We start from the raw sequence: 27,225 nt of genomic DNA on the forward strand, positions 1-27,225 counted from the left end.
CCGGCCCCGCCCCCGGCTCCACCTCCTCTCCCTCTTCCCACCCACCCCCAGCCGCAGCTCATCCTCGAGGGCGGAGAGAGGTGGCATTTGAGTCCTCCGGTATCCCAGCAGGCAGTGCAGCCTAGAGACGCTGACAAAGGACCGGAGCAGCAGTGGCAGCTGCTTTCCGAGGAGCCGGTGTTGCCGAGGTGAGAGTCCCCCCCACCGTCCCGTCACCCACTTCCTCCGACTTCGGGAAGACGTGGAAGTTACGTTGCCGAGAGACCCCGCGCAGAGAACGAGCCGTACCCAGCCCCCGAACTTGGCTCTGTGACTGACGGCGGGGCTCGGCGGCACCCGGCTGCGGGTGGGAGGCGGGGAGCGGGCAGATGGAGCCCTTTCTGCCCCATCTCTGACTGTCAGCCGCCCCGCCGCCCGCGGAGCCCGGCGTCAGGGTCCGGCCGGCCCGTGCGCGCCTTTGCCGTGCCCGGGCGGAGGCAGCAGGCTCGGGATCCCTCTGGTGCCCGCCGGGCAGAGTTCGGTTGCCCTGGGGATGAGGCTCCAGGGACAACTCTTAGGCGGATGTGGCGAGGAGGGCTAGGGGAGGGAGGCTTGACTCCCCTTATGGGGTGACACCGTCCTCGCCCTAACTCCTCCTCCTCCTAACCCGGCCGGTACCCGCCCCTCCCCACTCCCCGCTCCCCCGGCGAGCAACTGGGAGGAAATCGGCGGGGCTGAAGCGAGGCGTCCCGGGATGGCTGGAGGGAGGTGAAAGTGGGGTGGCGAGGCAGAGAGGGAGAGCGAACGCCTTCGTGGAATAGTGGCGGGGGTGGCAGGGGTACGTGGCCTGCATCCGTCCCGCTTCCTGTACCTCCGCACGGATCCTGATGGTTGCACCAGCTGCTCGGCTGTAAACAGGCTCACATGACCGGTTTCACATGGAGCCGGCCGGTGTGGGGACGAAGGCTGGAAAGCAGGGCCCCCGATCAGGTGGAGCGTCAGTCCTAGGACGGACCGTTTCACACTCATCTCCGGCCTTCCAGCTCTTTTTCAATGTTCCGCGGTTTCCCCTCTGGGTAAACTAACTGACATCTGCCCCCTCCGGATTGAAGTTGTTTTTCTGCCCCAGTAGAATCCAAGAGACCTCACCTCGGGGAGCAAGAGGGCAAAATAGTAAATGAAAGCGGTCCCGGATTTTTTGACCTTTGAGGGAAATAAAGAGATGGTCCCAGACCTGGAAAATGGGATCCTTTGGCTCTTGCTTAAAAAGCAGCCCTGTTCTATTGGAATGCGTTGCGTTCTTAATGTGAATTCCAGAGAGAAGGGGAAAAGTCTACTGTTTCAGCCAGGGCGCACCTGGAATTTAATATATTCTTGATGATGAAAATCTCGTCTATGTTTCCTTTAAGTGCTTGGAAATCTGCCTATAAAATGCTATATACAGGATATTGACTAGGGAGTGGACACCAACTTCTAGATTACTGTATATTTGTGGTAGAAAGCAATGGGAGGTTTGGAAAACAGGAAACGGGCCAAATGTGCCTTTCAAGTTGTTCACGTGTACATGCCCAACAGGATACAAGATTAAACTAGTTTCTGAAGCATTTCTAGAACTCTCAAAATACAAGATTTACTCAGATACCAGGATACTTGAAAATTTGGAGTTTCTCAAATCTGTAAGGGGTAGTGGTGATAGATTGCCCTCACATGTTATATATAGTTAGATGTAATGGGCAATATTTAGTATAAAGTTATCCCTTTGTAGGTGAAGACCAAAAACAGAAAAGTTTATAAAATAATGCTTGTTTCTCCCCATGAATTGTTCATGACATTTTCTTCCCAATTTTTTAAATTTTTAATTGTTTTCTCCTGAAGCTTTGACATTTAATTTTAATTAATTTTTTTTGAGAGGGTGGGGTAAGAGGGAGAGAGAATGTTAAGCAGGCTCCACACCCAGCATGGAGCCCAGGGTGGGGCTTGATTTCAGGACCTTGAGATCTGACCTGAGCCAAAATCCAAGAGTCAGAGCCACCCAGGTGCCCCTTAACTCTAGTTTCTGAAAAACAATTAAGAAACTACAAGAAGGGGCGCCTGGGTGGCTCAGTGGTTTAAGCCTCTGCCTTCGGCTCAGGTCATGATCCCAGGGTCCTGGGATCGAGCCCCGCATCGGGCTCTCTGCTCAGCAGGGAGCCTGCTTCCTCCTCTCTCTCTGCCTGCCTCTCTGCCTACTTCTGATTTCTCTCTGTCAAATAAATAAATAAAATCTTTAAAAAAAAAAAAAAAGAAACTACAAGAAAATCTTCCCCATCCTCTAATAGCCCAATAAAGTAAGTAATTTGCTACTCTTCTTTTTCTGTTTTTTTTTTAAATGTTTAAAATGGAAAATAGAGGCATTTTAAATATTGTCTAAAATTTAAATGGGCAGATGATCTGCGTTGCTCTGAATCTTGTTCTGCCTTGTAGTATTCTAGAGAATCTTGTCCTACAATAAATAGATGAAGTGATTTACTCTTTGAGGCTTTCTGTTTCCTCATCTGTAATATGAAAGTTTTGTTTTCATCTCCAGGGTCCCTCATAGCTCTCAAATTCCATAAAAACAGTGCAGTTTTTGATTGGGGAATACTCTTGGACAAAATAAGAGACTCAAATAAGCCAAGTTATTGGTATCAGCTGGAAGACCATGCAGTCCATCACAAGAGCTATCCAGAGCCCTAATAGAAATAGGGATTGTGCCCTGCAAAATTCTCATTAGGTAAATTAGCCATATGGGTTGACCTGGACCCCTCTCTCCTCTCAATCAGGAAATTGAAGATTGCCTCAGCTGAATCCTGCCTCCCAAATTAGAAAGTACAATTACACCCGACTTCCTTGACCTTTGGGGCATAGCAGAGTGATTCTTTCATTCATCCCAGCTTCTTCCTGAATTAAGTGGGCTATGTGATCCGAGATGAAGTGAGGATGAAAAGAAAGCTCTAGCAGGCTCTCACTTTGGCGGTGCCTTGGTTAGATCCAGAACTGATGCCCTTGTTTCAGCTTCACAGCATTTGAGATTTAGTTTTGCACGCGCGCCCTGAAATTGTCAGTCTCAAGGATTGATTCCCGCTAACGCAGTTCACAAAACATTTTTATGTTCATATGAATGCCGGTTGACTGACTGCCCGTGAGAAGTCGAACGGCCAAGCCGACCAAGAAGACTCATGAATAAGCCCGGGCACCCTTTGCTTTTGACGCTGTGGAAGCACAGACCTTGTCCTCCATCTCCGGCCTTTTTCTAGGGACTGTGCGGAGCACTCCTTTCTTGAACCTCCTAGTGGTTGATACCTTCGACAAGGTGACAGCTTTTATGTGAAAACCCTCAGATAGCTATTTCCGAGTCACCTGATTGAATCTGGGCCACCTGTAAAACCCCTCTAAAATCGGTTTCCTCTCCATTCCTGTGGCCTTCGTCTAGGCCCTCACTTCATGCCGTGTTGATTCAGGGGTGACTTGGTTTTTCCTGTAACTGCTCCGGAGTCCGCTCTTGTGCTTAACTGGTCAGATTCTCACTTCGGATCTTCTCCAGTCCGGTCTCTGCTTAAGACCCTTCAGAAGTTTCCAACCATCGCCCACAGCAGTGGTTCTCAAGGTGCAGTATGCCTTAGAATCGTCCAGAGGGCTTGTGAAAACACAGATGACTGGGCCCCGAGCCCAGGACTTCTGGGGCTGCAGGTCTAGTCTGGGACCCAGGAATTGGCTTTTCTAGCAAGTTCCCAGGTGAAGCTGCTGCCGCTGGTCCAGTACCACATTTTGAGAACCACTGGCACCCAGAAGCAAGTCTCCACCCCCGAACTTGGCTTACAGCATTTTTTCACCATCTCTTGCCACTCCTCCATACAGGCTATTTTTTAACCATGTGCTGTGCCAAAGCTCATCTTAAGAGTCCCTTTCATGCATCTACACATCTTCTTCCTGGAATTCACCCCCCCCACTCCTACTGCAAACTTCTATTTAAGGCAGCCTGGCACTTTCTTTATGCTCCTAGAGCTTTCTTATCTATCAGCATTTTAACACTTGTCACATCTTATCCTAATTACCATGTATATCTGTCTTTCCTGCTAGACTGAAATTTTCAAGGGCTGAGAAAATGTTTTCATCTTTTCTCCATATTCCTCAGCTCCGGGCCTAGCACATAATACGTGCTCAGTTAAGGTTCCATGAGTGAACTTGTGATTCTAAGACTCTGGAGAGGGCCATAGGTAGCAACATATGTATTTCTTAATTTTAAAGATTTTATTTGTTAGCACACAAGCGGGGGTGGGTGGTGGTGGCGGCGGCGGCAGGCAGAGGGAGAAGCAGGCTCCCTGCTGAGCAAGGAGCCCAATGCGACGTAGGACTCAAGCCCAGGCCCCTGGGATCATGACCTGAGCCAAAGGCAGCCGCTTAACTGACAGCCACCCAGGTCCTCCACAACATGCATTTCATATAATGAGTTCATAGGGATTTTGCTTTGAGAACTGCACATCTTGAAATACCCGAAGACACTGAGCTATTGTAAAACAGGAAATAACTAGTTTAAACAAAAATGCTTTTAAAACTGATGCTGCTGGAGGATATCCTTGGTTTTTTTTTAAGTCTTAAAATGCACACTGCTCAACTTTTCCTCCTTGAGTAGATAGTAGCCTGTCATCACCTTATTCATATCAGGTCAGTCCCATTGGTAAGACATCAAATTACACGAAAAACCTAGGAAATGTGTAGAAACCAAATGGCCTAATACCACACAATGAATGATTGAACCTATAAAGTGGACATTAGAACATTGCTTGTGAAAGACTTGACTTTTTTAAAGATTTTCCTTGACAGAACAAGCAGGGGGAGCAGGAGAGGGAGAAGCAGGCTCCCCACTAAGCAGGGAGCCCGAGGTGGGGCTCAATCCCAGGACCCTGAGATCATGACCCGAGCCAAAGGCAGAGGCTTAACCCACTGAGCCACCCAGGTGCCCCCAAAAGACTTGACTTTAGGAATATACCAGCCATTCAAAATCCTAATAGATGGTACTGGAGATTTAAAGAGGAAGAGAGAGCTGATGAAATGGGAAGGAAGAAAGGTTTGTGTGTGTGTGTGTGTGTGTGTGTTTTAGAGCTGTTTGAATAATAGACTAAAGCAGAAGAACTTCTCTCTTTTTTTTTAGATTTTATTTATTTGACAGAGATCACAAGTAGGCAGAGAGGCAGGCAGAGAGAGGGGAAAGCAGGCTCCCTGCTGAGCAGAGAGCCCAATGCGGGGCTCAGTCCCAGGACCCTGGGATCATGACCTGAGCCAAAGGCAGAGGCTTAACCCACTGAGCCACCCAGGTGCCCCAAGAACTTATTGTTCTTAACTCTTTAGTATTTCGCTGGCCATTGGCTGCCCACACCAAGTATGGAGAAAGGAGATAGTCCTTGTGCCCAGATAAAAGGGAGCTGGCCCAGAGGTGGAGAGTAATCAGAGTAAACAGAAGAGGCTGGGAAAGGCAGGGAGGAGCTGGAGCGCTGTAGCCCAGCAGCAGATGGGTTGCCGGTTCCTGGGGAAGCTGGACTTGTGATGATCCTTAGCTGTTTTAAGCTTGAAACCACTGCAGCACAAGAATCCCCAAGGACCCCCTTATTTCATGTGATTTTCTTGCAACCCCCTCTTTCCAAAAAAAGGGGGGTAGGGTAAATGACAGTAGGCCTTTAAAGTGATTTCTGTTTTAAATCTCCATTTTGAATCTGGTGAACAAAGGTATCGAAACTCCCATTTATCTCCAGGTCTGATCTTTTCCTCCTTCTGGTCCATCTCATGTGAAGAAAACAGAGAAAAGGATCACATGTTGGGATACTAATCTCCCTGGACTGATGGTGTGGAGTGTGAGGACTTGATGTGTTTAGGGTTGTGTATGCGTGTGTGTGTGTGTGTGTGTGTGAGAGAGAGAGAGAGAGAGAGAGAGAGTAGTTTGCAAACTCGTCACAAGGTGGTGTACACACATAAGGTTTTCTTTCGAATTGCATTCACGATTGCACTTCTGTGCCGTTGGTACAGGGCAAAAGGACAAGGCAGCTCCCGCATCACCAGCCCCCAGCCGCACTGTGTCTCCATGAGGTTGGGGCTATATTGGAGCCTAGTTGGGCCCTGAGGGAGCCAGAGCTAATGAGGAGAGGGAAAAGGGAGGGCTGCGGGGAGGGGAGATGCAGCCAGGGGTGTGGATTCTCTGTTCTCTGCTTACCCCAACCCACAGTAAGCAGCTACCATAGATTGACCGTTCCTTTAATTGGGATCCTTTTCCTGTCTTTTTGGACAAAATGTGTTCAGGCGTGAGGAGGAGGAGTGTTCCCTGATGGAGGAAACCATTATTAGTAAGCACCTGTAGGCAAGCTGGTAAGTTCAGTATCTGCTGAGTGCCTAATACCAAGCTTGGGTCTATGTCGGATGAGAAAAAACCAAAAACTGCCACAGAAAAACAATATGGCATGGGTCTGGGGAGTCCAAGTGAGCCCACACAAAACAAACGTCAGAATATTCCATCAATACAGTAAGTACATGAAGAGAGAATGTAATAAAATTAGTGAGATCATATAGATCAGAGAAGTAGAAGACCACCAAGAGGGGGAATTTGAAGGAGGCTTTGAAGAATGAGGAACATTTTGGTGCCCAGACAGGTAGAATGCAGAATAAACCTTGTTTACTAATGCTCTCATGGGTAGGTACTGTCAGCCCTAGATCACTTTTCCTAATCAGGAAAAGAAAGCACGCCCAACTTAGTAAGTGAAACTATCTTTCAATTGTTTTTCTTTATAAAACTGAAAAGGAAACACATGTATCAAGACTTGAATCGTGGCTCATCCTTTGAGAAAGCCTCTGGAAAAGCAGGGACCTTTCTAGAGATGAGGGCATGTGTGACAGTGTGACAGGATCAGAGGCAGGACTTCTGAAAATGAGACACAGGAGATGGAACCGTTTAGGGAAGTGTGAGTCTGGAGCCCAGAGATCTGCCACCAGCACTTTGTGTGACCTTGGGTAAGTCCTTTAACTCTCCTGAGCCTGCTTTCCTCAGCGGTAAAATGAGAAGGGCTGGGAGCTCACGTTCTTTGACTTTGTACTTTGTGTGTGTGTGACTTTTGGAAAGCAACCTCATAAACCGATTTGGAGTAAGGTTTTACCAAAGGCTTAGTATATAATCTGTTCCCAGAATTTTTATACTCTGTCCTTTTGCAGTATGGACAGGAGCAAAGAGAAAGTGTTGGTTTCCAGAAGACCATCCATTAGAGGCAGGTTTTCTGCTTCATTATGTTTGTTGGCAGAATCTCTAATACTGTGCTTGGTGACCTGAGGCTGATTTCCATTAGCCAGGATAAGTGAGAGATGGGAACAGGGATGATAAAAAGAATAAACTGGTAAGAACCAATGAAACACTTATTTAACAGTGGCCCAGGGGGATGGACAGCCTACTTGGTCACCATTCGTGGGGAAAAGTGTACATATTCAACTCGCCCAGAGAAAGCTTCAAAATGAAAAGAGTAAGAATTCTGCTAAGCCGTTATGCAAAGCTAGCAAAATTTCTACTCTGACTTGTGCCAATGAACTTTCCCCTTAAGGTTGGAAGAGTTCAGGGCTTGTTCTGTGTGGTTAATTTTGACTGCCCAGTCGGATGTATAAACCATGTCCTCCTCCTCTGTAACAGCTGCGCATTTCCCTCAGTTTGCAAGTCCCGCTACTTTGTTTTTCTCACTGTAATAAGTTTCTGTTGCATCCAAAAGGAGCTGAAAGAATTGAAATCGTGGTATTTAACACATCATTTCAGGCTTTTCCATGTTATTAAAGGATCATGAATTGGAAAATGCAATTAACAGATTTTTCACACATTGTTTCTGAATTCCTGCTTGAGTTTCAAAACTGGCACCTTTTCCAAAATTGGCCCTGGAGGAGTTATTGTTTAATTCGACTTAAACACACACACACATATACACTTACTTTTGAATGGGTGTTCATAGGGTTTAGAATTCAAAAGGTACAAAAAGGTATCCCGAGGAAACTGCCCTCCCACCTTGTTGCCAGCCACTCCGTTTCTCCAGGGGAAGCCCGGGCTGTCCTTCCAAAGATCTTTTTTTTTTTTTTTTTTTTTTTTTAAAGATTCTATGTATTAATTTGACAGAGAGATCGCAAAAGAGAAGCAGGCTCCTCACCGAGCAGGGAGCCCAATGCGGGGCTCAATCCTAGGACCCCGGGATTATGACCTGAGCCGAAGGCAGACACTTAACGACTGAGCCACCTAGGAACCCCCTTCCAAAGATCTTTTAGCCAGAGCCTGGAAACCTCCTTCTCCCACACAGATATCCTCAACACCACATCACACCCTGCTTTTCTCACTTTGCCCTGCGCTTGACTGTCAGTCCATACCTACACGACACAGAGAGCTCTCTTTTTCTCTGACAGCTTCCTGGCCTCCCAGCGAATGGCTGTATCTTACTTTATCTCGTGACCCCCCCCCCCTTTTAAGGGACAGTTGGGCAGTTTCCACTCTTTGACTCTTGCCAACAACAGCTAACCCTTGCTGAGTGCCAAGCTTTGTTCTGTGTGCCTCCCATAAGTCCTTTTATTTACTCCTCAGTACTGAGAATGGAGACACTGACACATACGGGACGTCCCACAAGACGATTATTTATGCCGGCTGAATTCCTAGAAGTAGAATCGTGAATCTCCAGGTCCAAGGGCACAGGTGTTACTCGTGGCAGGTAGAGTCAGCATGTCAGCAACCTGCAGAACAGGCCTGGTTGCTCCCACCACCGGCTCCCAAAAGTTGTTGACTGAGCGCCAATCTGGCAAGTAGCAATGTGTATCTCTCTTGTGAGAGGTTCCCCCTCCTCTGGGAAGTTTAAAAACAGTTTGTCCTTTTCTATGAAATATTGTAGCATTTGCTTACTTCTGTTGGGTGCCTTTTCTTTTCTTTTCTTTTTTTTTTTTTTTTAAGATTTTATTTGTCAGAGAGAGAGAGGGAGAGAGAGCAAGCACAGGCAGACAGAATGGCAGGCAGAGGCAGAGGGAGAAGCAGGCTCCTGCTGAGCAAGGAGCCCGATGCAGGACTCGATCCCAGGACGCTGGAATCATGACCTGAGCCGAAGGCAGCTGCTTAACCAACTGAGCCACCCAGGCGTCCCGTTGGGTGCCTTTTCATAGTAATTTGTATGTCTGGTATATCTGGTAGGGAAATTAGACCTAATTTATGATTGAAAAAGTTCCCTTGGCTTTGTGTAGACATTTTTTGTTTGTTTGTTTATTGGTTTTGGGTGGTTTTTGTTTTGTTTTGGGTTGGTTTTTTGGTTTTTGGTTTTTTGTTTTTTGTTTTTTTTTGCCATCCGGCGTTTTTAAGAGTTTTTAGATAGTTGATCATCAATATTTTTTGGTTTCTGGTTGCTAGAAAGCCTCAGATTGGAAAAGAAAAAAATCTCCTATGGTTTTTAGTGTTTTATGGATTTCTCTTTCTACATTTAAAACTTTAATCCATTTGGAATTTACCTTAATAAAGTTTTGGAATTTTGTGAGGAATAAGGGATAAATTCAACCCCCCCTCAGGTTGATACTGGTTTTACCAACATTTATTGACTAAGCTGTTTCCCAGAAATTAGAGATGCCATGCCACCTTTTATCCTAAGCTAAATTCTCATCCCTTTTTTTTTTTAATATTTTACTTACTTGAGATAGCACAAACCAGAAGGAGGATTAGAGGACGAGGGAGAAGCTGAGCAGAGAGCTTGATGTGGGGCTCGATCGCAGGTCCCTGAGATCATGACCTGAACTGAAGGCAGACGCTTAACCCACTGAGCCACCCAGGGGCCCTTAAATTCTCATCCTAACGTTTTAGAATGAGGTGTTGAATACTATTTAGTGATGGCAAACTCGGATGTTGTGTTTCTGAAAGCCAAGCTTACTAAGAAAGTAATAGAGCTAATTATTTTCTCTTGAAAAAATTATACCAAACTTCTGAGAGCACATTATCCAAATAGAAATGTGTATGCCCCTTATCAAAAAAGAGAGAGAGAGAAATATGTGGCAAATAAAAACTCAAAATTAGAATGACTTCATAACAGATGCTTTTCAGAATAATCTTCGTTTTATTGTATTACAGCAGAGAGTTTGTTAGGTAGAGTGGAAATGCTGGGCTGTGGCAGGAGGCCTGCTGACATTATTGTCTCTGTCTCTTCCTAATTTAATAACAGTAGCAAACACTTAGAACGTTGCGTGGTCTACAGTGAGTGCTGAAAGCATTGCATGTATTAATTCAGTATATGTAATTAATAAAAAGTTTGTGATCTGGTATGAATGATACACATATTACATGTTCTACTAATAAAAATGTCAATAGGCCCTTTTGGCACGGTCAAAAAAACCCCCAAAACCCAGCCCACCCCTGTCATGAGCTACGTGTGAGCATGTTGTAGGGTATGTGGATAGGAAATAGCAGCATGATGGTCTGGGACAAGTTGTGGGTTATGGTCTTCCCCAGCATTGTCCCTTACTTGCACATATCTGTGCCTTCCTACCTGTGCCCCCCCCAACACAGAAGTAAATGCCTTTTTTTCTTTTTCTTTTTAAGATTTTATTTGAGAGAGTGCGTGAGTGATCGTGAGTGGGGGAGGCGGGGAGAGGGAGAAGCAGCCCTCCCCCCCCCCCAGCAGGGAGCCTGACACGGGGCTTGATTCCAGGACCCTGGGATCATGACATGAGCCGAAGGGAGATGCTTCACCGATTGAGCCATCCAGGCGCTCCTGCCTTTTTTTTTTTTTTTTCTTTAGAGACTACCTCAAATGTCATCTCCCTGCCTCTCTTCCAGGTAGAATTATTCATGTAATCTTCTGATTCCCTGCCACTTTACAGATAATGATGTATGTTGTAATAGAGGTAGCTTAAATATTGTTTCGTCAGTTAGATTTGAGTCTTTTGTTAAGATTTTATTTATTATTTAGAGAACACAAGCAGGGGGAGAGGGAGAGAGAATCCCAAGCAGACTCCGTGCTGAGCGTGGAGCCCGATGCGGGGCTCCATCTCATGACCCTGAGATCGTGACTTGAGCCGGAAACCATGAGTCGCTCACTCAACCGGCTGCACCACCCAGGGGCCCTTCCGTTTGAGTCTTCTGCAGGCAGGGCCTGTGATTTACTCATCCTTGTATCTGCACAGCTCCTGACAGAGTTCCTGGCTTGTAACAGGTGTTCAGCGGGAAGAACATAAAAATTTGCCTACGTGATTATACAGTATCTCTTTTGATAAAAGTTGGAAGGGCCTCAAGCGGAACCCAGCAGTTGAATCTTGCGTTATAGTGCTCCTGGAAGGTGTGGGAACTTGAACACAAAGTCTGCAATGGTGTCTGGCCTATTTTAAAGGTGTCATCTACAGAGGGAAAATCAGACATTTTCTGTGATCGGATTGTTTTAGCTTTGGCATTTTCAGAAGCCACATTCTTAGGATGCTAGCTAAATAAGAATGTTGTTGATTAAAATTAGATTAGGAAGTAAACACAGCAACACCACACCAAAAGGTCTCGAAGTTGGAAGAAAATAGCTCTGAAGCCTGTGTGCTTGACGTAGGAGGGGAGGCATGGAGCTTGCTGGCATGCCAGAGCCTACGTACTGACTTTGAATTTTCATAGAAAACTCCCAAGGACTCCTTTAACAAGTTTGGATATTCGGCTTCCTTTCAAGACATTTTTTCTTGTCGTGGGTTTTTGGTAGGAAAAAAAGATGAAAAGAACTCTCCCACCCATGCTGCCAGAAGGCATTGTTGAAAAGAGTGTAAAAGTGTTTTTCTCCCAGAACTCACAGAAACTTTCTTTGCTTTTTATTTTTAGCCTTTGAGAATTTGGATTAGCTCACATAAAATCAGTTGTGACAAGGCAAATTCGACTTTTTAAGAAATCCGACTTTTTAAAAAGAGTGATGGCCCTTTGATCTCCCCTCCTTGAAAGAGGGTGATTAATTTGAGGTAGAAAGACTTCTTTATTCTAGCATTTATGTAATTTATCATAGGTTGAAAGCTTGAGCGTGAAAGGAGCATGCGTCAATTTCTTTGCATAGTTTGAAACAAGCCGTTTAAGTAAGCCATGAGGAAAAGTCCAAAGGCATCTTTAAATGGTTCGGGGACCTATTTTAATGCAAGCTAAACGTGCTTTTGTTGGAGGGACAGTAAATGAAAACAGGTGTCATTCGATTTCCTTCTCTCTTCTTCTCTTTCTAGATTGCCAAAATGCTTTGGAGTTTTTAACTAACTGACTTAAGAAAAGTCCCAACTAGATTTGAGACTATAAAAACCGAAGCTACAGCAAGGGCGATTCAGTGCCAATGCATCAACAAAAAAGACAGCCAGAGTTAGTGGAAGGAAATCTTCCTGTTTTTGTGTTTCCCACGGAGCTAATATTTTATGCAGATGACCAGTCAACACATAAGCAGGTGTTGACTCTGTATAATCCCTATGAGTTTGCCTTAAAGTTCAAAGGTGAGTCTCCTAGGTCTCTTTAATGGATTGTAACTGGTCCCTACTAATTGTTTACTTGTAGAAACTAATTAAAAAAAACCACTAATGGCCATTGTGACTTTTTCTTTCAGTTTTGTGTACTACTCCAAATAAGTATGTTGTCGCTGATTCTGCAGGTGCAGTAAAGCCTCAGTGTTGTGTGGATATGTAAGTCAAAAATCCCTTCCTGGTAACATGTTTTAAGTGTGTTAGTATTTATGTGTTTAACTTGAAAAGGATCTCATCTTGAAGCTGTTCCCCCCCCCCCCCTTAGGCATTTATTGCATTTGAATTTTTGCGGGAAGTTTTTAGTCTCTCATGGTTCTTTTTAAAATTTTATTTATGGTTTTTTAAAGGTTGTTTATTTTTTTGAGAGAGTGAGAGTGAGCGAGCGAGAGCGAGTGCGGGTGGCTGGGGGTGGGGGGCAGGAGGGGCAGAGGGAGAAGCAAACCTTGAAATAGATCATAACCTGAGCCAAACGCAGACTCTTAACTGACGGAGCCACCCAGGTGACCCAGTCCCTCACAATTCTTAAGAAGCCCCTAAGATTCGAAATAGGTTGATCCAATCCTTAGTAATATTTCACCGTGCTGGAGCGGATGGGTGTGTTAATATTTCCATGAACATCTCCTCAGTTGTTGTGCTTGTAGCCACAGCGGGGGTCGCTTATGAAGGTCAAGTTCTAACTCATTCCTTTAAATTTCTCTAGCTAGAACAGGGAATTTAGCTTTCCTTGGGACATCCTGTAATATTATAGTGACATTTGGGAAGCTAACACTGCTACACGCACAGAACAATGGTAATAGAAGTTCATCTGAAATGATATCCCGCTAATAAGCCTGGAAGTTAATCTCTACAAACAGGAAGCATGCGTGTAACTACTCATCTGTAAAAGGTTATCTGAGCTCTTCCAGATAATTTCATCAGAAATTAAGTGCCAGATAAATGATTGTTTGTTCAAGCTGTTCATATTTAATTTTCACTTTGGAGCTAGTGTTGACCAGATGGATCCATGGACCAGCTCTTAATTTAAGCTACCTTTGTTGAAACCTTCCATGAGAACAAGAAGCAGAGGTTTTGTTTTTTTTTTTCCTTAATACAGTTTTGTCCTCCCATAGCCGTAAAATGATGTATCTTTACAGGATGTGTTTTCGCAGGTTTTCGTTAGATTTTCATTCAATACACAATAAGCAAAGACTACTCCAAAGAAATGTAGTCTCTTGCCAAATAAATGTGTTATCTTTGACCTATTGGTTTGTGTTCTCTATTAAGAACGAGGTAAGATAAACGGAATTGTAGATTGCTCTCATAAAATTGCAAGTGCTTTACGCTCTTCTCCGAGGAAGACAGAAGCGCATTGTTAGCCTTCTGTAGCATTGGTCGTACTGGTTACTTACTATTTAGTTGCTTGTTTTTACCTGTATGCACAGACATTCAGTATTGGGTCTAGGTGACGTTTGTTACTTGCACTATAAATGAGCGGCAGTAGAAATCCAGGAGACTTTGGTGGGGAAGAAAGCATCTCCTATGTCCTATTTGGTAACCACTGCTGCCCGCAGATCTCAAGGGGGAATCAATGTCCTTGCTAAAAGGAATTGTCTTTACCTGTCATTCTTTTACTTCAGACTTTTATATTGTAGAGTATGTGTTTTCATCAAATATTTTAGAATCACCCATTTCCTTTTGGGTTATGCTGGGACTTTTTTTTAAAGCCTCCTTAGCAAGTTTCTGTATTTGAGCATTTGGTTACAGTTAGTTAATGTTCTCCTGTATGAAATCTCGGGCTGAATTCTGTTTGACAGGCCCCAGGAAACCTAAACAGCCTTTGTTTTTTTTTTTAATGTTTTCAGTGTGATCCGTCATAGAGATGTTCAATCCTGTCACTATGGTGTAAAAGACAAGTTCCGCCTCCAAGTTTCCGAGCAAAGCCAGAGGAAGGCTTTAGGAAGGAAAGAGGTGGTGGCTATTCTTCTCCCATCTGCAAAAGAACAACAAAAGGAAGAAGAGGAAAAAAGGATAAAGGAACATTTAACCGAAAGTTTATTTTTTGAGCAGTCCTTTCAACCAGGTAGTTTTGGGGTTGCTTTTAAAAGCCATTGGCGCTCTTAACGCATTTCTAACTGGAAAATCACCAGGGAGCTAAGAATCATTACTAGAAAAATGATCTGCCACTTTTCACCTAATTAACTACTTCGGGACGGAACCGAACTAGAGATCAGGTACCGAAAATGGAGCAAGAGGCCTAGAGCTGGACTTGAAATGGGGAGAGAAGCTCTCGGCCGCCGAGGCTGTGAGGAGAGGGCGAGCGTGGCTATCGCCTCTGAAATGTGTCGACCCAAGAATGCAGCCCCCTGCCCCGTACTTTCGAAGGCTAGCCCAATTTGGCAATTACATACTTTTGTTTCTGTGACTTTCCCGTATCCTTTCTCATTTAATTAGTTCTAAGAAGGAGAGAGATTGTGTTTGGCAATAGGCCAGGCTTGGTGCACTGTTCATATTATTTTGAAAAAAAAAATCTCATTAAAGTTGAAGTTAATTAAACTAAGTAGATTATAATATCCCCTGTGGGCTATTAATTGAATCCCTCTCCATTCCTCATTTCCTTCCCAGCTTAGATATTCAGAAGTGTTATGATATATTCTTTCAACATTGACACTATCCTTATATGCAACTGTTTGGACGTCATTCCTCCTCCCTCTTAACGTCTCATTATCTTCTTCCAACCCCATTCTAAGAGGAGGAAGATAAAATTTTCCATAGAAAAACATGGAAACTTTTCTGATAGTGATATATGAATGTGATAGCAGCTGTCCTTGAAATTGCAACATTATCTATGAGGAATTAAAAACAAATCTACTTGTCATTCCATTAATTCACAGACCCCTATCAGTTTGTTCATCTTAGTGTTTATTTGGGTAACACAGGGAGTAATGGCTCTTTGATTTACTGTGCTCAAGAGTCTTGGAGTAGCCAGTAGAGTGCTTCCCAGCAACTGTGACTGACCGATAGGACCAGAATTTCATCTTTGGAAGCTGAAAGAGAGCCTCTGGTAAATGTCACTTTGATCTCTGGTCAGTATTGGGAAGTTGGCTTATACATGTTTATGGAAATGGAATCTTCCCCCTTAAAGATGCCTCCTCTAGAATAAGAAAAGTCCTATAATGAGCATTTTTGGTTTTTGATGTTAAATTCATTATTTAAAGGAAAATGGCCCTCAGCTCATTTCTGTATTTAACAGACCAGTTTAGTAGTCCCGCTCCCCCAATAATGAGGATTAAAAGTTTCGTTTTATATTTTTTTCCCTTTATTTCACAACTCATTAGAATTCAGGTGAAAGTCATCCTAAAAGGCTAAATAATTACAAGTATTAATTGAGCATTTTATTCTTATTTTCCTTGGACAGTGAACCTTTCGTATCTGAAGTATATTAGAGAATTCTTCTAATTGTAAAAGTAGATAAATGAATGAGGTGGTTTCTGCTTTGGGGGAAAAAAACCTCTCTCAGCCGTCCATGTCAGGAAGCTCAGTGAAGGCAAGCACCTTGTTAGCACCTTATTTGTGTGGTTAATTCTCACTGTCCTTGGTCCCGAGCAGAGTGCCCCGCACAGAGTGTGTGCGGGTTTCACTAGGAGGGCTGGACTCCTCATCTGGTAGGGTCTGTTGGATTGGTTTGCTTTGTCTTACAAGGTTTCCATGGCTCTGGCTGCTCTTCAGAGCAAGGGCGATGCCACAGTAGAGCCCCCATATGATGTTCTGGCCCACATGTCCTTTTTGCAAGGAGTTTACCCCCATGTTTCTAATAGTGTGGCAGGAAACCAAGGGAAGTTTTCCTCATTAATAGAGTATAATGGTGCCTGATTTAATCCATGTGGACAAAGTGATATTTTTCACTTCTGTTTATTAAATGAATAGTAAATTAACATGTGGTTTCCAGTATGTAAAATTCTGTGGGTTTTTTTTTCATTAAGTGTCTCTGAACTAAAATGTTGAAACGAATCGAGATTGTTTGGGGGGATGTTTTGAAATGTGATTATTTTTGCACATCTTTAGAGAAATGATTATTAGACATATCACAAGTGCGACAATGTTGGTGGTCTCTGTGAACCAGCCAGAAAGTGGTCAGAGGCTAGATCGTGAAAGATTTAGATTTTATAAATGTATTTTTATAAATGTATCAGAAGGCGAGAAAATGAGATATTTCTTCTCAAGTTGATTGTACTATAAAAGACATAGCAGTAACAAATTCAAAAAGGAAAACATCTACAATCCCACACACTTAACAAATTTGCTTATGTAACTGTTCCATGTTACTTTCCAGACCTTGTCTATGTGCATAAGTACATTTATATATATATATTTTTTCATTTAACAGAAATTTAAGAGGAACCCACAAAGCATACTTTAACAAAATACCAAAGCCCATGTTATTAAAAAGATGTTTTGAAAAGATGCACCTGAATCTTAGTGGGTTTGTCTTAATTACATTACTAATGAACTGCTATTTCTATGCAGTGTTTTGAGTCCGTGCCCTCTGGCTTAAGAAAATTACACTCTTTATTATTGTTTATAATAATAAAAGATTGAAAATGACCTAAAAGTCCATCAGTTGGGGATTGGATTAAATTATGAATATTCATAAGATGGGATGCCAGGCAGACATTTATTTACAAGGTTCTGATGGAATGATAGATGGTTATGCATTGACATAGAAAGAGGCTCATATATATTTCTGAAAGGAAAAACAGTTTCTACAACTGTAGGCATATTATGGTCTCACTTATGTTAAAAAAAAACATTTTTTTAACATGTTTATATGGGTATTTATAAAATCTGAAAGGAGCTGTACCAAGCTGTTAACAGTGTTCTCTCTAGGAGGGTGAGACTGATTGGGAACCTTTATGTTTTCTATAGCTCGATACAATTTTTACAACAATCCTGTAGTATCAGAAGAAAAGCCATTTATTTCCGCTTTGAAAAATTTCAAGTATCTATGCAAATAGATAAGCTTGAAAGCTCATCTCTGCAGCAAGTACAAATACAAAGCTACTTCTTTCACAAACTAAAATAAGACTTGTTTTTTGATATTTATGCTGTTGTTTCGTCTCAAGCAATAATCACTAGAAAATTTGAATTTGTTTTCACCTATCTGGCTTTGGCAAGGCTCCATTAAAGTTGGCACAACAGCTAAGGTATTAATAATTTAGAAAAGCTGCATTTAATAATGAAATGAACAGTGTTATTTCATTAATAAAACACAAGATTGTGTTGCTGTTGGCTATTCCTTTTAATGACAGAAGGGTAGTGGGAAAACTATATGACAACATGCTGTTACCGGGTTTCTTAAAAACGCGGATGTGAATATTGCACACACATAGCAAGCACTGTAGGACCACAGCCTGGCTACTGTTCTTTCTTTCTTTCTTTCTTTTTAAGTTTTCTTTCATTGTAGTAAGATCACTTAACACTGGATCTCCCCCACTCACAAATGTTTAAGTGTACAATACGGTATTGTTAACTACAGGCACGGTTTTGTACAGCAGAGCTCTAGAACTTACTCGTCTTGCTTAATTGATCCTTTATGCCCCTGATCAGTAACTCACATTTTAAACACACCTCCAGTCCCTGGTCACCACCGCTCTGCTCTCTGATTCTGAGTCGGACCGTGTTGTGGATTCCTCAGGGAAGTGCGATCATGCAGTATTTGTCCTGCTGTGGCTGGTTTATTTCATTTTAGCAGAACACCCACCAGCTACCGTTTCTGCCTCTTTCTTTGCTGTAAATGGGATAGAGCAGGGGACAAGAATTTTCATAGGTAGCTTTTTTTTTTTTTTTAAGATTAAATTTTTTTTGAGAGAGAGAACACGAGCAGCGGGGAGGAGGAGAAGCAGAAGCAGACTGCCTTCTAAGCAGGGAAGCCCAGCACAGGGCTGGGGCTCGATCCTAGGGCCCCTGGGATCAGGACGACCCCAGCCGATGGCAGCCGCTTCCCCAACTGAGCTGAGCCACCCAAGCAACCCCACAGGTAGCTTTAAAACCCTCAAGTAGCGCTTTTCTGCTGCTTTTATTATTTTAAAAAATGGTAGCAGGATGCTACAGCTGGGAGGACCAAACCTGTCTCCCTAAACACTCTCAGAAGGCAGCAGGATCCCGAGTGAAATAAGACACAAGCCATCCATTGGGGTACAGGAAGAAAATGAGAATTTCCATTTTCATTTCTAGCCCATTCTAAAAATTCTGCTTGTGTACTTTATAAACACACACACATGATGCACGGACACTTTCTAATGAGGGTGAGGTGGGGGGAGGGGGAGGCCGGTGACCTTTCAGTAGGAACTTGCGACTTCACAATGCCGTTTCAACATTCCATTCTGTCACGACTCAGAGATGTTATGGGCTTCCAGATAAGTCCAGCAGACACGTCCCTATGGCATGGACATGATGGGCAAAGAGTCAGAGAAGTAAGACAAAACCAGCATCCTGGTGAGTGGGGACAGTGTCCGTGAGTGAACTTTGGTCTTGGGGCGCTTTTAGAAGCAAGCTCAGGAATTCTTGTCTTTTGACAGAAAACAGAGCAGTCTCCTCCGGCCCGAGCCTGCTGACCGTTTTCCTGGGAGCGGTGTGCATCGGTGCCCTGATGCTTCCCACGCTGGGTGATGTGGAGTCACTGGTGCCTGTCTGCTTGCACTTGAGTGTGAACCAAAAACTAGTGGCTGCTTATATCTTAGGTAAGCGGTCCAAAGTTCTATGTGGGAGGTGCTGGGCAGGGGGAGTTCCACGTGTACAGGGTCACGGTGAGTGGTGCTGGTGCCGGTTTCGTTTTGTTCTGTTTTGTTTTTTTAAGAGAAACAAATAAGCTGGCTTCAAAAGCATATGTTGAGGTCAAGTGCATTTTAAGATTTCATTTTTAGCTTACATTTCGTTCTTTTTTTTTTTCTTTTTAAGTTTATTTAAGTTCTCTCTACACCCGTGGGGCTCAAACTCACGACCGCAGGATTGAGAGTCACATGCTCTACTGATGAAGCCAGCCAGGCGCCCCCTACGATGAGTTCTTTGTAGCCGATTGAGCTAGTGCCTGCTACTGTATTCAGTTGTCTTCACTTTGCTGACTTGCGATGGTGTAAAGCACATATAAAATGTAAAATACACCTGTTTCCCGACACAGCATTTCTACTTCTGGGAACTGATCCCAGGGAAACACTGAGACAAAGTGTGTACAGTGATAAAGGTGAACGGTGCCGCCTTGTTGAACACTGCAAACCTTCCTCTTTAAACCAGTTCCCAGATTTCCCGTTACATCATTCTTTCAGTCATCCTGGCTTGAAATCTTGTAATTCATTTAACTGAACAGTTACTCAGTCCCTGCCATGTGTCAGGGATCAGGGTTCCAGTCATGGCTGGCTGTTCTCATCATCTCTTGTCACGTCTTCTGAGAGGTTGACTCTTTTCAGTATCCTCTCAGTACTCCTCAGTGTGCTCTCTTTTTGTAATTTTTTAAAAAAGATTTTACTTATTTGACAGCGCACAAGCAGCGGGGATGGGCAGAGGGAGAAGCAGACTCCCCACTGAGCAGGGAGCCCAATGCGGGGCTCGATCCAGGAACTCTGGGATCGTGACCTGAGCTGAAGGCAGACGCCTAACCAACTGAGCCACCCAGGCGCCCCATGCTCCCTTTAAATTTCAAAATTGTCTTCTCAGTTTGGCTTCCTACCTTCTCTTCCTATTTCTGCGCCCCCCCCCCCCCAGTTATTTTAACCCGCCAAATGCTCCATTGCATAGTTGCCAGATGGATTTCCATTCTGGTTTGGTTTCCTCATCGCCGCTTCCTACTTGGGAGCCGTCAAGGACTCTAGTCCATAGAAAGAAGTATGATTCCGTAGTTGGGCATGTGAGACTTTCCACCCTGAGACCTCTGAGCCAATCTTGTCCAGCTGATTCCCTGTATAAATCCTTGATCACAGCCTGTGAGGTGAATTATGGACCCTGAAAAGCTCATTGAGAATCCAGTCAACCTCCTTGTCCTCGCTTCACCATCCCCACACCTGAAATGCCTGCTAATCTCCTTGCCTTTTTTTTTTTTTTTAATCATTTCTGCCCATCTTTTAGGCTTTATTTCAGCGTTAGCTTCTGGAGCATCTTTTCTGACCTGCCCTGGTCCTACAATTGTCCTCTTTCTCTGTACATTGTCACTCATGGTTTCTTTGTGTGTGTGTGTGTGTTTAACCACTTATTTAGGACTGAGCATATTCTTACATTACTAAATTTTTCTGGTTTCATGTACGGAGTCTCTTCGAAAGAGACAAGCCCAACAAGAATACTATCCTTCTGCCTCTTCGCGGTCCTGGAGCCCTAGGATACAAATAGGCTCAACATGTTTTTGTTAATGACGTTGGCTGCCTTTACTGACACCTTAAAAATGCCACATCTGCTGGTCTTAGAGCTGATGTGACTGGATAAAGTGGGAGGTATATTTGATGGTTAAAAAATTAGCTATGGCCAGACATCAGTGATCTAATTAAATCTATCCAGTGACTGCCCGTTGCTGTAAATTGGATTTCTTTTGTATAATATCAACTAAATTCAAACTGACTTTGAATTCTTGGTAGAGTGCCCATCTGTGTGCTGTAGTTTATTTGCTCGTCGAAATCTAGACAATTGCTTATTGAATGGAAGACTTGGTAAAATGCCTGGCTTTAACTGTTCTCCAATTTTTTTTCTTCCAGGTCTTATCACAATGGCTATACTTAGAACATGAGCAAGGAATTCAGTTGACTTCTGAAGTAAACTTATCTTGCAAATATGAACGCGGACTGCCTTTTATCTCTCTCTCACTCCATTAACATGCGACAAACTATTGAGTGATTTACAGTAATTGCAAAACTATAATATATATTTTAAATTACTCTCTAATTTTATTGGAAGGACTCCAGCTCATTATGTCACAGACAGCAAGGATGCTTTTGAGCGACCCCTAGGAAATTATTTGAAGAAACTCTTTTTATATCTAAAGCTATTGTGCAAAAGACTTTAATTAAAACATCTGCTATTTTGTCATCTTTTTTTTTTCCTAATTCACTTTGAATCCTAAGGTCATACATCCTTCAAAGTGAAAGGCCTGAAAGAGCAAACTGAGCGCAAACTGACCAGCCTGAACATTAAATAACATTTATTTCCTAACTACAAACAGCAATGTTACTATGTAAATTATACCTTGTCTTCTGTCATTATAAACAGTTGCCATGGTGTTTTTAAATTAAGTTTTACAGTTACTGTGTGGAGGGTTAAAAAAAAAAAAAAGAAAAAAAAGAAAGGAAAAAGCATCTAGGGTTTTCTTTAACCCTCACAGAAGTAGCATGGCTTCTCTGTTTGGTCTAAGAATTTGAAAGGAAGCTAGGCATTTGTTTTGTTACTTGGTTTGCCCTGGCTTTACCTTTGGATCGGGCTTTATGTTACTAGGAGGAGAAAAATCACTTGATCATTTCTTCCTTTTTTTTTTTAAGATTTTATTTATTTATTTGACAGAGAGATCCCAAGTAGGTAGAGAGAGGGGAGGAAGCAGGGTCCCCACTGAGCAGAGATCTGGACGCGGGGCTCGATCTCAGGACCCTGGGATCATGACCTGAGCCAAAGGCAGAGGCTTTAACCCACTGAGCCACCCAGGCGCCCCTGATTGGTTCTTCCTAACCCTTTGCCTGACTGTCAGCAACTGGCCCAGCCTGGAATTACCAGATGCTGGATGTTGTATGTGGAGATGTTTTTCACCTTTAAACTCTAAGCCAGGTATAGAAAATCCTTGATACGTGTCTATTTTATATCAGTCACTGAGACATTTTTTAAGTTTCTATTTATTGAAACAACTTTTGTCCCCAAAGCACAACTATTTACATTTCTTTATAGCCTCTTCTGATCTTTAACGTATATATGCAGTTCTAACTGTTACTGTCAAAATAACTGATCTTTTGACTTAGGATTTTTATCTGAGAGCACAACGCATTGAGTCTCTTGAAAATCATCTTTCAGGTGTTTTTAATAGAACGAACTTAGGCACTGCTACTGTTGTCTTCTCAAGGAATATACCTACACAAAATGTATGCTTGAGGTGGGTTTCTGCAGGAAATAGCACTTTGCTTCTAAAGTGAGAGCTTTTACGTATACTCTTCCATAGAAAATCCTTATTGTTTAACAATTTGGGAAAGATAAATCATTATTAAATGGATCATGTCTGTACATTGTATAATGACTGAAAAGCACAGAAATGTAATCTATTTTAAACTTTGTAAAAAAAAAATTACGTTTGGAGGCTATCCTTGTTTCTCTGTCCCCATCAAGTCCTCTGTGCGTGTGCGCACATGTGTGTGCACGGGTGCGTATGCGTGTGTGTGTGAGGTAACACATTGTAAAGGACAGAAATTACTTTTAATAAATAAATGAAAATGGAGGCCTGAGTTTCACACAGACGTACACTTTTCATTCTGGTTGCCTCTGAGGAATTCCCTTTGGTCTCCTGTTTGCTGTGCTGTCTCCTATCCCTGTGAGTTAAACAGGAAAAGTAAAAAGTGAAATAGGTGAGCTAAAATGTCTTAGGTTTCTTAATTTGCCAGGGGAATTAATTTGTTTAAAAGTTTTGAATAGGTAATAGTCGCGTGCTTCAAAAATCAACTATTAAAAGGAATACAGGGGCACCTGGCCGGCTCAGTGGATGGGGCATGCGACTCCTGACCTCAGGGTTGTGAGTTTGAGCCCCACGTTGGGGGTGGAGATAACTTCCTGAAAAAATAAAAAGGTGTACTGTAAAAAATCACCGCTTGCCTTCCCTGTCTACTCAGGCCCTTTCAAGTGACCACTGTGGTTGGTTTAAATATACTTCCATTGTTTCTTTTTCTTTTTTAAAGATTTTATTTATTTGACAGAGATAACAAGTAGGCAGAGGCAGGGAGAGAGAGAGGAAGGGAAGCAGGCTCCCTGCTGAGCAGAGAGCCTGATGCGGGACTGGATTCCAGGACCCTGAGATCGTGACCTGAACCGAAGGAAGCGGCCCAACCCACTGAGCCACCCAGGCACCCCCATTGTTTCTTTATCCAAATATGTATTTTCATTTTTACGGTTTTCTATCTAAACAGTAGCTTGTTCTACATACTGTACAGCACATAGCTTTTTTCCATTAACATAAAATGTATTATTTGGGGGCGCCTGGGTGGCTCAGTGGGTTAAGCCGCTGCCTTCGGCTCAGGTCATGATCTCAGGGTCCTGGGATCGAGTCCCGCATCGGGCTCTCCGCTCAGCAGGGAGCCTGCTTCCCTCTCTCTCTCTCTCTGCCTGCCTTTCTGTCTACTTGTGATCTCTCTCTGTCAAATAAATAAATAAAATCTTTTAAAAAAAATGTATTATTTGTTTCAGAGGTAGAGGTCAGTGATTCATCAGTCTTCTATAACCCCCAGTGCTCATTATATCACACACGCTCCTGAATGCCCATCCCCCAGTCACCCCATCCCTCCATCCGCTCCCCTCCAGCAGCCCTCAGTTTGTTTGCTGTGATTAAGTCTCTTACGGGGGCGCCTGGGTGGCTCAGTGGGTTAAGCCGCTGCCTTCGGCTCAGGTCATGATCTCAGGGTCCTGGGATCGAGTCCCACATCGGGCTCTCTGCTCAGCAAGAAGCCTGCTTCCCTCTCTCTCTCTCTCTGCCTTCCTCTCCGTCTACTTGTGATCTCTCTCTGTCAAATAAATAAATAAAATCTTTAAAAAAAAAAAAAAGAGTCTCTTACGGTTTGTCTCCTTCTCTGGTTTCGTCTTGTTTCATTTTTGCCTTCCTTCCCCTATGATCCTCTGTCTTGTTTCTCAAATTCCTCATATCTGTGAGATCATGTGATAATTGTCTTTCTCTGATTGACCTATTTCACTGAGCATAATACCCTCTAGTTCCATCCACATCCTTGTTGCAAACACCTACTTCTTTTTCACTGAGTGCTAGATCGAGGAGAATTTTCTAGATCAGTGAAAAGTATCCTCATTCCTTTTCCTAACAGCTGCCTAGTGTTTTCTTGTGTGGCGTGTAGCATAATTCACTTAGCCGGTTCCCTCCTGACCGGTTTTACCAGCACTGCCGAGTATCTGTTCTCCCACCGTCCCAGCAACCGCGCAGCAGCCGTGTGTTCTGCCGATCTGATGGATGAGAAGTGGCATCTCAGCGTACTTTCCTGATAACTCCAAAATGAGGTTGACCACCTTTTCACAGAGCTATTTATTCATATCCTCTCTTCCCCCACCCCGTGCTCCCGGGTAGGTGGGTGGTTTTCTTCTTTGTGGCTTGTAGGAGCATTTTGTGATAAGGAGTTGCAAAGGTTTCCTTCTAGCTTCTCATTTTTCTCTTGACTTTGCTTATGGTATGTTCGCCATGGAAAACAATGTGGGGTAGTTGAATTTTTGAATGGTTTATGACTTCTGGATTTTGAACCCTAGAAAACCCCAGACCATTCCAAGGTTATAGATCATATTTACACACACACAAACACCAATTTGGAGATCTAATGAAGAGAATAATCTATGGTAGCAAAAATCAAAATTCAAAAACCCTAGGTTTAAATTTAAAGTTCAAAATCTTTTATGAGGGGAACTATAAGACACTCCTGGTAAACCAAAAACTAGACTTGAGCAAATGGAAAGACCTCTTACTGTTTTTGGACATCACTGAATCTTGACATCATTAAAATTTCCCTTGTTTCTTTATATATATATATATATATATTTTTTTTTTTTTTTTTAAATAAGGTAGGCTCCACACCCAGTCTGGAACCCAACATGGGGCTGAGATCAAGACCTGAGCTGAGGAACACAAGGGCGGCTCAGTTGGTTAAGATGTCTGCTTTGGGCTCACGTCGTGATCCCAGGGTCTTGGGGTCGATTCCCCTATCAGACTCCTTGCTCAGCAGGGAATGTTCTTCTCCCTCTGCCTCCTCTGACCACCACTCCCTCTGCTTGTGCTCTCTCTCTTTGACGAATACAACCTTGGGGAAAAAAAAAAAAACAGCTGAGATCAGGAGTCAGACACTCAGCTGACTGAGCCCCCTAGGTGCCCCTCCACTGTTTCTGTTACATAAATTTAATATGCTTCCAATAAGAATACCAAGAGGTTTTGGTATCTCTTCTTAATCTAGACAGGTTGATTCTAGAGTCATATGGAGAAGAAGTAGGCACAGTCAGAAAAACTCTTCAAAAGAAGATTAATGGGAGAAATTCTTCTAGAAATTAAAACATTTATATAATCCCAACAATTCTAACTGTGGCACTGGCCCATGAATAGACCAATGGAAAAGAATTGAATGTACAAAAATAGACTCAAAAGCATTTGGGAATTTAGTATATGCTAGAAGTGTCCTCTCAGAATAGATAAACAATATACTGGTCAATTAATTGAAGTTGGACTGATGGATGCTACCAGGATAAACTCTAGATGGATCAACAATTTAAATGTAAAACAAACAAACCCATAAGGGTGCTAGATAACAGTATGGGAGAATTTATTCCTTTATAATCTTGGAAGGGGTTTATTCTCGATGACTCAGTAACAGTATTTCCTATCAAAGACTAAATTTGTAACCAGTGTCTCTCCTAGGCAGACTTCCTCCTCTCTGAAGTGTGTAATTTCGCTGTTTTGTAAAAGGACACACCCCCCCAAGTGAGTTTCTAAAGTAGATTCCCAGAATCATCATGCGGTTGGATCTCCCCTATTAGAGATTACTTCATTCAACTCACTGAAGCCCTTCCGTTTAATTTGAAACCTGTCACACGTGGACAGGCTGTCATCCTCAGGTGACTGGCAAGGGATCACAGGTCCACTGCGCGTCGGCACTGGGCGGACTGGCGGTCCACATTTGAGTGCGGTGGCACCGGGAGGGGCAGAACAAGTGCCCCGCGGCCAGCCTTGGCCCCGCCCCCCGCGTGCTGCCACCCAGTGGGAAGGGTGGGAGCTGGCCCTTCCAGGGTGGGCTCACAAGCGAAGACAAGGGTGAGGGGACCGCGAGGTGTGGCCAGTTGTTTTAAAGCAATTTCCAGGGAGACAGACATTCAGACTCCGAGGCTATTACTTCCTGTGCGCCACCAAGAAAGCCTTTTCCCGGCCGTGACGTGACGGGGCCGAACGTGGGCTCCCGAAGGAAGAACCAGCCTTCCCAAGGGGCCCCAGGCAGGGCCAAGTTTAATCGGGAACAGGGTAAAAAAAGGGCTGTCACCGTGCAAACAAATGTGATTCATCCCCAAAGCAGCCGGCAAACAGGAAACGCACAAGAGGCCGGGCCAGCGCCTTGATTATCTGTCGCTGCAGGTGTTTCTGTCACCTGGAAATCGTTAGACCCGCACAGTTCTGCCACCCAAGTTAACTTCAGAAAGAACTGTACAAAGGCAGCTTGTAAAGTTTCAGGTTTCTAGAAGGGATTCTGGGGTCAAGCGTCTCTCCTGAATATTTTCATTCAGGGAACACTGGGGCGGAGAGGCGACAGGGCAGCTGCCCGGGAGACACCTACAGGTTTCAACACGCGCGCGGAAACAGAACCCGGACATTTCACAACTTTATTAGGAAGAAGACTGAAGATTGCCAGCAGCACCTAAAGCCCTGACATTTTGCGAGAACACAAAGGGAACGGTATAAAACGGACCCAAAGGACATTGCAGGGCGTGGGGTGCAGGGGGAACCATGCAGTTCCACTAGAAGATTCGGATGGAGAGCCCCGCAGAGCCTGGCTGTGTTCTGCCCGC

At 43.6% G+C, this 27,225-nt stretch overlaps 1 protein-coding gene across 3 annotated transcripts; it reads left to right on the forward strand.

Moving 5' to 3' along the window:
• Positions 1 to 56: 56 nt before the first annotated feature.
• MOSPD1 (motile sperm domain containing 1) lies at positions 57 to 22,338 on the forward strand. Of its 3 annotated transcripts, none has more exons than XM_047715980.1 (6): positions 57 to 188; positions 12,205 to 12,462; positions 12,573 to 12,648; positions 14,331 to 14,548; positions 19,044 to 19,205; positions 21,201 to 22,338. In XM_047715980.1, exons 2-6 carry the CDS (start codon positions 12,309 to 12,311, stop codon positions 21,230 to 21,232), a joined length of 642 nt encoding a protein of 213 aa, XP_047571936.1. In that variant the 5' UTR covers positions 57 to 188; positions 12,205 to 12,308; the 3' UTR covers positions 21,233 to 22,338. The 3 variants fall into 3 exon arrangements, with proteins under 3 accessions (XP_047571936.1, XP_047571939.1, XP_047571938.1); XM_047715983.1 differs by lacking the exon at positions 57 to 188 and adding an exon at positions 6,310 to 6,332; XM_047715982.1 differs by lacking the exon at positions 57 to 188 and adding an exon at positions 10,731 to 10,804.
• The last annotated feature ends 4,887 nt before the right edge of the window (positions 22,339 to 27,225 follow it).

The sequence above is a fragment of the Lutra lutra genome, chromosome X, assembly GCF_902655055.1.
Source record: "Lutra lutra chromosome X, mLutLut1.2, whole genome shotgun sequence".
Lineage (NCBI taxonomy): Eukaryota > Metazoa > Chordata > Mammalia > Carnivora > Mustelidae > Lutra > Lutra lutra.